Source organism: Parasteatoda tepidariorum, chromosome 1 (assembly GCF_043381705.1).
Source record: "Parasteatoda tepidariorum isolate YZ-2023 chromosome 1, CAS_Ptep_4.0, whole genome shotgun sequence".
NCBI classification, from domain to species: domain Eukaryota; kingdom Metazoa; phylum Arthropoda; class Arachnida; order Araneae; family Theridiidae; genus Parasteatoda; species Parasteatoda tepidariorum.
Window position 1 is genome coordinate 86,020,780 of NC_092204.1, and position 12,421 is coordinate 86,033,200.

Below are 12,421 nucleotides of genomic sequence, written 5' to 3' on the forward strand. Positions count from 1 at the left end.
AAATTTATACACCTGCTAAAATGTGCGTATAAATGCGCATAAACGTTGGTTATAACGAAAAATATATAAAATAAGAAATATATATATATACATATCTATGCATATATTTTAAATCATAAATGAGTATGTTGCTTCTTTATGTACTAAAATTTTTTTGCTGTTTAGAAAATCTCAGAGTCGGTAAATTTGAAATTAAACAGAATAGTAGCGAATCATTTTTATTTCTTAGAAAAATATATTTATTAAAGTGAAAAAAAATTGTAACTGAAATAAAAGCTATCAAGCAAATTAAAAAGTATATAACCATCTTATTTAACTAAATAAATAAACCCAAGATACTGAAGCAGTAATAAATCACTTGATTAAAAAATTAATTTGCTTCAAAAATATATAGATAGCAAAAAAGAAAGCAGTCACAACGTTTCAAGCGCGTACAAAATGGGCTTCTATTTTGGAAGCTCTTGAAACAAGTCGACTGTTTTTTACTATTTATATATTTTTGAAGAAACTGAAGTTTTTAATAAGGTAACACCCTATTTAGTGTTACAAACACGAACCTATTATTGATGCTGGAATATGTTTTTTTAACAAACTCTAAGGAAGTTAGAATTGATGGGAAAATAAAGTTTTTTTACGCGTATTTTACACTGCAAAAAATTAATTTGAAATTCCAAATAAAACTTCAAGTCATAAATTACATAAATTCATTCTGCATATTAAAAAGGATTATGCCTCTTTTATTTTAAGTTTATCCGTTTATTATACTCAAGAAAACATTAAAAAATAATTAATAAAAATTCATTATTAGCATCACAAAGTTTATTTTTCTTCAACGCAACAAAGAGTTTCTTTTATAAGCATAATTGCGCTTATTTTTATTCCATTTTTATTTACTTTCAAGCTTATAGAAATCAAACAATATGCCGCCCTTGGCTGTAGCCTTCCAAAAAATGAAAACAAAGCGTTTCTTCTATCATATAACGCAAATCCGTTTTTTTACTACCTTTACTTAATGACTTGTTTTCGCCCCAACAGTTGATGGATATTGTTTAGAGTCTCCGGTTCTATTCATCGTATCTAGATGACCGCTCATAGGGCGCAGGCCCCACTAGGGCGGCGCCGGTGTCGTTTCCCCCTTCTGTTTTTCTACCGGTAAGCGTTTCAAGCAAATGATGTAGGGATCGAGGTTTATAGACGAAAACACCATGGCCGTCGACGCCAACAGATACGCCAAGGAAGGTAAGTCCACATCCTTCTGTATCTTTTCTAAACATGATCTTCCTGATCCCGAGCATCCCAGTCCGCATCCTTGTTGTTCCAGCTGTGCTCTTAAGCATCCTTCATGAAGCCAGCCGCAATGCGTAGTTCTATCTTCTTTTTTTTTTTGCCGGGTTTTTCTTTTCACTTCTCTTCATGTTGGTTGGCAGTCACCTGTTGGGATAGGGGATGAGGTCACCCCCATTTTGTCCGGACTTTTTACAGTCCGATAATCTTGACCTATCTTTTTGGACAAAGGTCATGCCGGATAGTGGTCAATTGCGGTTATGTTTTGAAATGTGATGTTTTTATTTATTTCATTTCCTAATTTTGAAAGAATGTCATATTTGAATGAAAAAATAAAAAGAGAATTGTGCGGAATTTTAGATTTTGAAAAGGAACTGATTACAAAAATATCAAAACGCAGACAGGGAATTCCCGAAAGAGAATGAGTCATAACTTCAACTTGTTACTTGCGTTAAAATAATCGATGAAGTCGTTGTCTAAAATGGCAGATTTATAGACCAATTCTAATTTCTAATGTAAACATTTTTTAAAAGGGTATAAAATTCAAAAAAGGATTATATATTTTGTTACGTCTTCTACTATGTTATTGTATAATATAATGATAAATTTCATAAGAAAAAAATTATTTAATCTTTGAAACATACATTGTTCTTAAACGTTAAACAGCATACCTACGTTAAGCAAATGATTAAGTAGGAACAATACAATGAAATTAAAAAATTAAAAAACCCAAAATTATTTATTTATTTATTTGTTTCACTAAGAAGTGGAAAGACAGAAATATCGAAAATAAAAACTAACAATATAGTTGGTTGTTATGTTTCCTAATATTTTATTGAACAATATGATGCAATTATCTATAAGAAAAAATATAATGCTATTATCCTTATGTAAACAAAATTTCCCAGATTTTACAAATAGAAATAAACTGTTTATGACATTATGCAGAATACATGTAACAGTTATATTTTTTTACTTTCATTTACAAAATCATTTATTTATTGACCCTTGAATCTTACTGCAATTTATTCAAAGCTTTAGCTCAAACTTCAACATATTAATTCTTGTTACTTATTGTGTATATAGTTGCTTGTGTTAAATCAATAAGCAGTGATTCTGTACTTGGTTACTAATACTACATCATTATTCATTGCATGTCTGTTTATTTATTGTACATAGTATTACGATCGAATAGAGTAACACAGACCTGATTTTTGTTACTTATTTTTTCAACCCTCTAATTAAATATATACCTTAAATGTATACCAAGACGCACAATATAATAATATAAAAAAATTTAAAAATTTAAACAAAAGTTGCGTTGACAAATTTCAAGATTTGAAAAAAAAATTCACTTTTGAAACTTCTTGCTTAAAAATTTATTTTTCGTTTTCATTTTATACAGAACTTAAAATCTGATCTTCACAGTAAAAATTAACATGCAATCACTGAATCATTCTAAATAAATAAATATTACTGTAAAAATTACGGTATAATATTTTACTGTAAAAATGGATTTGATAGATGATACACCCAAAGTGTCGGTACTTAATACCGTAATTTAATCCGAAATTTTTTACGGTGTAGGGCAATTATTTTATTGAAATAAAGCAAGATAAACATTAATTATTAAGCGAAACTATTTTTACATCACTGTAGCTCTCTCGTATTTTTCAAGATCTACATACATCTCATAAAAGACAAATGTTAAAATGATGCCTATACTGTACACTGGTACACTGGTTATGAAAAAAATACCCGAATATCTTCATGTTTGAAAAGATGAGTGAAATTAAAATTGTTGAAAATTATTCGACTTTCTTTAATTTTCACACAGATAAAAAAAAATTAGTTTAATAAAGAAGAACTGTTAGCTGCAATTATTTCTATTACTTCTATATGCGTAGTTCTATGTTTACTAACTTTACAGACAAATTAAATGAAATAATTTAACACCTTTTGTTGAAGAGATTTATTAATTTTAATTTACAAAATAAACTCAAGGACGGAAATGAAATGATGTCTGTGGAAACATGACCTTGAAATTTTCTTCTTACATCGACATAAAATATTTATTTTGAAACAAAAGCAAGTTGATATTTATTTGTTTTTTTATATTTAAACACCTTACATTCATGAAAAATAACATTAGGAAACATTTTCAGCTGAAAGTACAGACTAGTAGTAAAACTTATATCCAGGAATTTCTATCGTTTTTTAGAATAAGAAGACGCGAAACATGCGACAATACAATTATTTGACGTATTAATACTATAGTATAACGTTCGAAAAATTATAAATAATTTTTTAACTCAAAAATAATAAGCATGATTAATAGTTTTTATAATATTTTTTCAATAGAAATGACGAAAAATAAATATTCATATTGCTGCATATTTTTTCATATTGATTGAAAATACAAAAAATTGTTTGTTATTTCCTATAACATGCTAATTTTTAATAGATATGTTTGGTGGTTTACTGAATAATATTTTTTGAAAAAAAAAACAGAATATTTACCTTCTACAACATACAATAAAAATTTATTGGTAATTATTTTTTGTCTCAATTTTTGAAAAGTTGTTATAACTCATTCGAGCATTTACGTTGAGAGTACTTATAAGAGTTTTTTAAGTTTCTGTAATTCTTCATGAATTAAAAATTCGAAGAAAAAAAACCACGAACTTTGCTTAAATGCTAATTTTAAGAAAAGTAATTTTTTAAAAAAAATTCTAATGTGTTTCCTTCAGTAAATATTTTTTTTAAATTATCACTATTCCTTTTTACTGCTTAATTCACAGTAAGTACATAAAGCAAATAATTAGATTGCTGATATGAAAAAAACTGAATAATTTAAAAAAAAATGCTTTACATTGTAAATTTTATAACATTATTTGATATTTTTGTACATTAATTGCCTAGACAATAAATAAAAAATCTCTATTTAGATAATCACGCTTGACAACAAGGAAAACTAAAAAGATGTTTTTGCTGATTTGATTCATAAATTACAGATAAACAAACTCTATTAATAAATCTTCAAACCCTTAGCTTCATTTGAATTTGTTATTCAAAATTATTCTGAGCTTCTCTAAACTTTAATCTTAACGATGTTAGTTTTTGTTTTTATTTTACCGTGTCTGCAGTAATTGAAATTGTAACTCAACCGTGAAATTGCAAAAATGTTTTGAAACGGCACATTAATCTTCCAACTTTCTATCTTTTTTCTCTTTAATGAGTTAACTAAACATTTTCGCCAATTAGCTTTATCAGAAAACAAATTTTCTTATGCGTGCTTACCCTTTAATTTTCATTTTGAAACTTTTTTTTCCGCATAAGCTATTTAAACATTTTGTAACATAATTTTAAAAGATAATATCTAAAAGGAATTATGAACTTAGTTTTAGAGTTTTTGCTAAGTTCATTTATGATATTGTAAAACAGTTTATAAGTTATGTTAATTAAGTAAAAAAAATTTTGTGTCTTTTAGGAAAATGTCATAGTTTGAACGCTTATTTGAAATTTAAATTTACGATCGCGCGTAAATACGTGTATAAACTAAATATTTTTATGATAAACGAGTTGAATACTAATTTTTAGAACTAGATTAAAAAAATTGCAATTGACAGGTATTGACAGTCGGTTGCTCAGAAGATAGATCGCTCACCTTCCAATGAGGTGCCCCAGGTTCGAAGCCCAACGATGGCTGGTTCATACAAATTCTGCTCCAGACTCGAACCAACCACAGTGCTGATGTAAAATATTTTCAGTGGCAGCCGGCTCATTGGTTAGAATCCCCTTTCCATCGGGTTAACCATGGGAGGGTCCGGTGGTTTTCCTCACCATGTAACGCAAATGCGGGTTAGTTCTTGCACACAATCATAAATGCATTCATCCAAAGATAATTCCATGCAAAATATAACTTTTAGTATTTTTTAATATTTTATTTAATAATAGTCGAAATTTTTTGATTTGTAAAGCACATAATTTTAAAGGATACAGTTTTAAATGACAAAATACAAAATATAAGCAAAATCGATTGAATAAATTATGAGAAATTCAATTTTGAAAAAGTCGTGTTTTTAAAATACAATTTCTCAGGAACTATTTGACCGATTTCTCTCATATTTTGCATTTTGACATGCTGACATGATATTATGAACATGATGACATTTTGACATGATCTTAAAATAAAGAAATTTGATGTTCTATAGATTCTTTAAAATGATGTAAAAATTTTATTCTTTACAATTAAAAAATTTTTCGACTATTACAAAATAATTAAGAATAGCAAATGCTCACCAAGAGTTATTTTTCCATGGAATTTTCTTTGGCTGAATAAATTGTATTATTGTGAGCAAAAATTTTTTAATTCACTTAAAACATTTTTCAAGAGATATCTCAAAATACGCAAAAAGTGAATTTAGCATTAAGGGGACCAAACTTTGGGCCTCTCTCCAGTCCATACTATTTATTTTTATAACCATATTTCCCAAATTGCGACTATTCCCTATATTTTTGGAGTCAGAAAACCAAATTTATCGAAAAAATGATATGTTTATTCAGAGAAAGAACTTTTTTTTGAATGATTTTCTAACTAAAAATATCGTCTGCACTGATTATTTTGCATATTTGAGGTCCCCTCTTCGAACAATTAAGATTCCGTCCTAGAACTTGAAAATCCAATAATTAGATCAAAAGTTATTTAGGGTGGTCCGTTTACTTTTGTCCGTTTTTTATCATTGTACAAGCGAATTTTTTCGAATTAAATCACAAATTTTTTAAACTTTAGAACACACAGTATGCTTGACTACTATGTGTATTATAAACATGAAATGTTGGAAAAAAAGAAGATAAATAGTATACATTGAACAGAAATAAGATAAATACAAAAAGATAAGCATTTTGTAAAGATTTGTAAAGCTAAAACAATTTCCTTCCTGAAGGATAAAGAATTTTTTTCTATTACTCTCAAAGAAGAAAGCTTTATTTCAAAGATTTTACGGATGGATAAAAAAAGCTTACATCCGTAATCTGAAAATAATATATTGACATGCTCCATCGAAGCTAAGATTACTGGTTTGTTTGAAGTATTTGGTAGTCCTTTGCAAGTCATTTATTATTCAGTTTGTAAGTTGCGCACTTATTTTGAATATTTTTTTAGTTTCTGTTTCTCTATGGTGTTTAGTTTCAGTAGTTTATTTACTCTAAACATATTTTTAGTCAAAGCTCTTTTATTATAAAAATGTTTTTAAAAAATTGTAAGCTATTACTTCGGATGAAGTAATATGATTGATTAATGAACTAAAATTTACATGCTTATATCTTACATGTATATATCACGTTTTTTTTTCTTTCCTTTCAATTAACTTTTGAGAGCCGCGATAGTTCAGGGGATAGAACGTTCGCCTTCCAATGTGGCGAACCGGGTTCGAATCCCAGTCGATAAAAATTCCGCATCCGGCTTGCACCGACCACAGTGGTGACGTAAAATATCCTCAGTGGTAGACGGATTATGGGTTAGAGTCCCCTTGCCGTCAGGCTAACCGTGGGAGGTTCTCGTGGTCTTCCTCTCCATGTGACGCAAATGCGGGTTAGCTTTATCAAAAAGTCCTCCACGAAGGCAAATTTCTCCCAATACTCGATCCAGGAAGTCCATGGTCTTCTGGATTGGGTTCAAAATTACTAGGCTACGGAGTTGAACATTAGTAGTCGTAAACCTATCAATTTGGGTCGGCTGTTCAACGACGGTTATAAAATAAAATAAAATTAACTTCTGAACTAAATAGTATAATTAATATCTTTCACGTACATGCAGTTAGAAAATTCTCGGACCAAATTATTAAACAACAATTTATTTCATTGTTATTTTACCATATTCAAACAAAACAATCAACCCTAAATACGATGGAAATCAAACTGTTTGTCGACTGTGAGAAAAACCGTTTCTTAACTGCTTTCATCTAAAACGGTTAAACAGCCAGAGTTCTGAAGCAACAACTAAGCCCACCTAATGAAACCACTTAGTTACTTGCAGTTGAATACATATTATAGCCGAGGGCTAATCTGTCCGTCTTAGGACCGACAAAACTGGGGTTCAAGTCTCAGTGCTGACACCACAATATTTCCTCCGTTACCTTTCACACGTGAAGAGTTTTCAGTATCCTGAACTCTCCTATGCCCATTACCTAATGAAAAGCCTAGCTCTAATGTATGTCCGGTTAAATTTATCTTTTACGGTTTTGAAACCATTTTAGTTGTAAATCGCTAAGAGACCATTTTTGTCAAATAGTAAAGAAACCAAATAGTTTTGTATTCATGGTCTAATAACCGCATTATTTGTAAACTGTTTCATAACCGTTAAGGTAAAAATGTTATTTACCGTTAATTTTATAATTAATTGGATTGACACGCTGTTGCCGTTTATTTGACCATAAGTTTAGAATGAAAATTCTGATAGCATCTCGTAAAAGCTTTTTTAAGACATTCAAGGCTATTTGGATGTAAAATATTTAAATGATAGTTTAATTCTATTTAGGAGTAGACTATCATTTACTTAAAAAAATAGTTATGTAAGTTTACCTTTGATATGAGTCTTTTCTTCGAATTGAGACAAGAATGATGTAGGTTTAGTACAATTAAAATCTCAAATTCTTTGGAGAAAAAACATTCAAAAATGCAAATAGTATGAAAGAAGATCCTTACTCTGCTAAAAACTTATTTGCTGAAATTCAAGCAACAGAATTATTTAATTTTGATTAAGGGAACCAAAAATTAAATTTGATTTGGTTTAAATGTGCTTCAAAGTTGGTAAAATAACTTCCGTTCACCCTGTATTGTTAAATTTTATTATGGCAATGGAATTTGCTTGAATGAATTTTAATTAAGTCTCATAACAAGTAGATAATCACGCAAGTTACAGATACTATCAATGAAATTATTTTACTAAAAATTTTTTTAATCATCTTGAAAAAGAAACTGCTGGGATTTGACATTTTGAAATTGAAACTGCTGCAAATCATATATTAATGATAATTGTATGAATTAATTTCTCCTGCGAATGATCAAATTAAAATAGCTTAAAGAATTAGAATTTGGAACTGTTTTAAATTGCTAAAAAAATCATGCTTTTGATTTAGTGCTAAAAAATTATTTTAATACTATGCTTAATAATGATTTTTTTAATATTTTTCTCTTAACAGATCTGACTTCTTAAAATTTAACTACAAATTTAGGTTGTAAGAACTTAAATCTAACTTTTTTATAAACAGTGGGCAAATCCAAAAAAATAAGATCGTAATAACTTTGTATCCAAAAAACTGATAAAACAAATATTATTTATTATACTTTCTTGAAGCAAGACGTTTTCGATGGCGAAAAAATGTTTTTTTCAACCATATCGACAAGCCATTTTTTCTTAATATTAAATGCATTTTAAAGCTTTAAACTTTACATTTATGAAAACTACATATTAATATCATTCAATAACAATAAAAAGGAATTTAAAATGTTTATAAATTTAATTTTTATAAATATTTGAAAATGTAATGTATATATAATTTTTTTTTAACCAGACATAGCTTTCGGTACGCTCAAAAAATTTTCTACATGAAATATCAACGAAAAATTGGCCTACACTCATGTAAATATGTTTGAAAAATCAGGTGAAATAGTTTGTTTCATAATATGTTCAGAATATATTAGATATAAGCAAAATAAATGTAGTATTTCTGAAAAAAATGCAAAATTTCGTTCAAATTTTGAAAAACTGTCCCTGTATAACACAATTATAATGAAAAAAATAAACTTTATATAGTTAATTAAATGTAAATAAGGTATATGTACAAGCATAGAAATTTTCATAACTCTACAATGACTTGTTTTTTGTACGAACGTACCGAAAGTTATCTCTGGTAAAAAAAAAATTATATTTACATTAAATTTTCAAATATTTATAAAAATTAAATGTATAAACATTTTAAATTCCTTTTTATTGTTATTGAATTATATTAATATGTAGTTGTCATAAATGTAAAGTTTAAAGTTTTAAAATGTATTTAATATTAAGAAAAAATGGCTTGTCGATAAGGTTGAAAAAATCATTTTTTCGACATCGAAAACGTCTTGCTTCCCTTAATGATTCGAGAGTTCAATCTTAAATATGCTTATTAATTAGAGAAGACGATAATTTTAAGTTACGAAATCAGAAGAAATCTACTTTCTATAAATAAACATCATTGTTTTCCGACGGATTTGGATTTCTTACCCTAAAAATGGAACAGCCCTCAATAACTGAAATCTGAAAATTACATTCCCAATATTTTTGTCAGAAAAAGCGGTTGTAATGCCGGCCCCTATAATGTTAATTTCGCTTTTTGTTTACTGCGCAATATTTCGGTCAATTCTTAGGCAAATCGAATTTTTTTGCACACCATTTTAAAATTCGTTTATTCATGCACGAAATATTTTTTTAATAATCTTTAATTAATATATTAATGACAAAAAAATTATTTTAAGAGGAATGCAATTTTTTACACCATCTTCCACATTTAAACAAAAACATTTGAAAAGAATTGTTTCTTAACTAGTTCCTAAGAAATAAATTATTTGAGATGGCGTAACACGCAAGAGGCAAAAGTAGCAATGAGGATCTAATCTTTAAGAAACTTTCGTGACCATGTTATTGGATCCACAATTTCAAGATTGTTCCTCTGTATATTTTTAATCAGGATTCCAAATTTGTCAAAAAAAAGTTGTGTGTACTTTGAGAATGTATAATTTGGCGTCTGATTTCGTACTTTACTTTAAAATAAGGACTGCAGATTTAATGTCTATCATGTTTACGATTGGCACCTCGTACCACCAAACTTGGATTTGAATACATGACTATTCAATTAATAGATAATATATTATTAATAATTTTTATTATTTTGGGCAACTGTATAGAAATATTTTAATTTTGAACTTTATAGTCACAACTTAACTAAAAAAGTTGGCATGGCTGAACGTAATTTCTTAATTATTGGACTTAAAACCTATTTTCGGACACTATAACAAACTTTTTCTAAAGAAATTTTGAATAAAAAGAAATCATCAAGACTTGCAAATCTGCTTGTTTTGAATTATAATGCATAATAAAAAAAAGTGCCGTTACGAAACTTGATGAAAAGCAGGGTTGATGAATTAATGTGACGGCTGATATTTTACTTTTTAAAATAAATTCAAAGATATCCTTCTAACTTTCGCAAAATGTCACATACTTGGGGCTAGAATTGTTAACTTTAAAATGTTACCCTTTGCTTTGTTAAAAGAAACGTGCCTCAAATATTTTTTATCATTCAAATTTTTTTTCTCCCATAAGTAACATTCTCTTGAAAGTAGACATGACATTTTCCACGAACTACGATAGTTCTAAAATTGGCGGAGGTGCTTCATAAACATATCGGAATTCTCCGGAAGTCATCATGCGTTCACTTCCGGAAACTAACGAGCCAGGGGAAAGATCCGGTAGGGAAGGGATTTTTTTTGTATCCGTTTTTTTCCCGTTTACCTTACTCATACTGGCTAGCACTAACTGTTTCTTTTTTTCTTTTTGTAACACTCTGGCGAGAAGGAAAAAAAACAGTTTTATCGATAAAACGTAACAGACTCTTTAGACAGACCTTCGAAAGCCGTTAAAGAACTTAAGCGTATTTGAGAAAAATCAGTGGCCCATTTCGTTAAAAGAGAATCTTTTTATAAGTTGAGAAACTATAAACAAAAATAAAAAAAGAAAGGAAAAACAGGAAAAGGAACCGACATTAATGATAATGTAGTTGCGCTTATTCGGTGAAAAAAAATAAAAACTTTTTTTAAAGAATTCTGAGTGGCATCATTGTGAGAAAAAAAAATCTCTAAAAATGCTCCAGGCAGTTTGCAAACAGTAAACTTCAAAAAAATCACCAAAATGTTTTAATCATTCCAAATGCAAGATATTGCTTAAAAACAAATACAAGATATTGTTTAAATATAAAAATATTTAAAACAATTTTTTCAAAGCAAATTTCTGATGAAGTGATTATATTTTTTGATTATTTTGTTTTCCGCCTTTTTAATATTTTTTTTAAATAAAAAGAGTTAATTATTTTTTGAAGTATTTTATTTTAAATAAACCATAGTTCTGTTTTAAAAAAAACATAATTCTGGTTAATAAGATCAAAATATATGGTATTTAAATCATTCATTCATTTGGTAATTTTTCCGTTCATATAGTAACGATTTACTGGAATTTCTGGTTTTGAAAATTACAGTTCTTATTACCCTACACTTAATAAAAAATACAAAAACTTAAAAGTAAAATTAATCGAATAACTGACTTTTATGCTATCCTCTAAGGCTCAGGTTTCCATCGTGGGAGGTGGAGAGTTCTAGTTTTCTAATAAGTAAGAATTTGCAGAAGAAATTTTAAAAAATAAGTACACTTTGTATACGTTAAAATTGATATTTTTTTTGAAAATTTTATATCAAAAAATCAGTTACAATTTCCAACTTTATACATTTACAATATTTATAAAATTATTAGATTTAAGCAGTTCTTGATATATCAATTAAGTAAAAGAGTATTAACCCATTTTACTATGAAAAAAGAGAAACTCTTACTTTGCTCGATGTTCCACATAAATATTGATATTCTACGTTTTAGCACTTAAAAATCTGAGAAGACTTTTTTTATTTTCAAAAATACAAACTGTTATTTTTAATTTGTAAAAAATCATTGAATTTTTCTGTTGTTTTTTTAAAGCATTTAAATTTTAAGGTTTAACAAGCCTTAACTTGGTTAAAAAATCATTATAGGACAACTTGTTTGGAAAGTATTTATTTTAAAAACAAACGGCATGATTCTAGTATATCATATCAAAAATGTTAAACGATAAAGAAAATGAATGAAAAAAATATTTTACTCTTCGAGGGTGTCGAAAAATTTTTGTCTTTCAAAGTGGATGCTGAACCAAAATAAAATTAAAAAATTATGCTCTAAGGTATCATGATAAAATTACCAATTTTTGCCACGTTTACCAAATTTTTATCACATATTATAAAACAATATTTTGTTATTAATTTCATCAGAATAAATACCAAAGGCTTGTAGTGTTCTGAT

General features: G+C 27.8%; 1 protein-coding gene across 2 annotated transcripts in view; it reads left to right on the plus strand.

Annotated features, from left to right (window-relative positions):
- Positions 1–1,087: 1,087 nt before the first annotated feature.
- The window catches only part of LOC107437075 (cyclin dependent kinase Eip63E), a 108,153-nt gene continuing 96,819 nt past the window's right edge, over positions 1,088–12,421 (plus strand). For both annotated transcript variants that reach the window (XM_043047146.2, XM_016048957.3), the window contains exon 1: positions 1,088–1,239. In XM_043047146.2, coding sequence (XP_042903080.1) covers positions 1,206–1,239 — 34 coding nt within the window. In that variant the 5' untranslated portion in view covers positions 1,088–1,205. The remainder of the gene's footprint in view (positions 1,240–12,421) is intronic.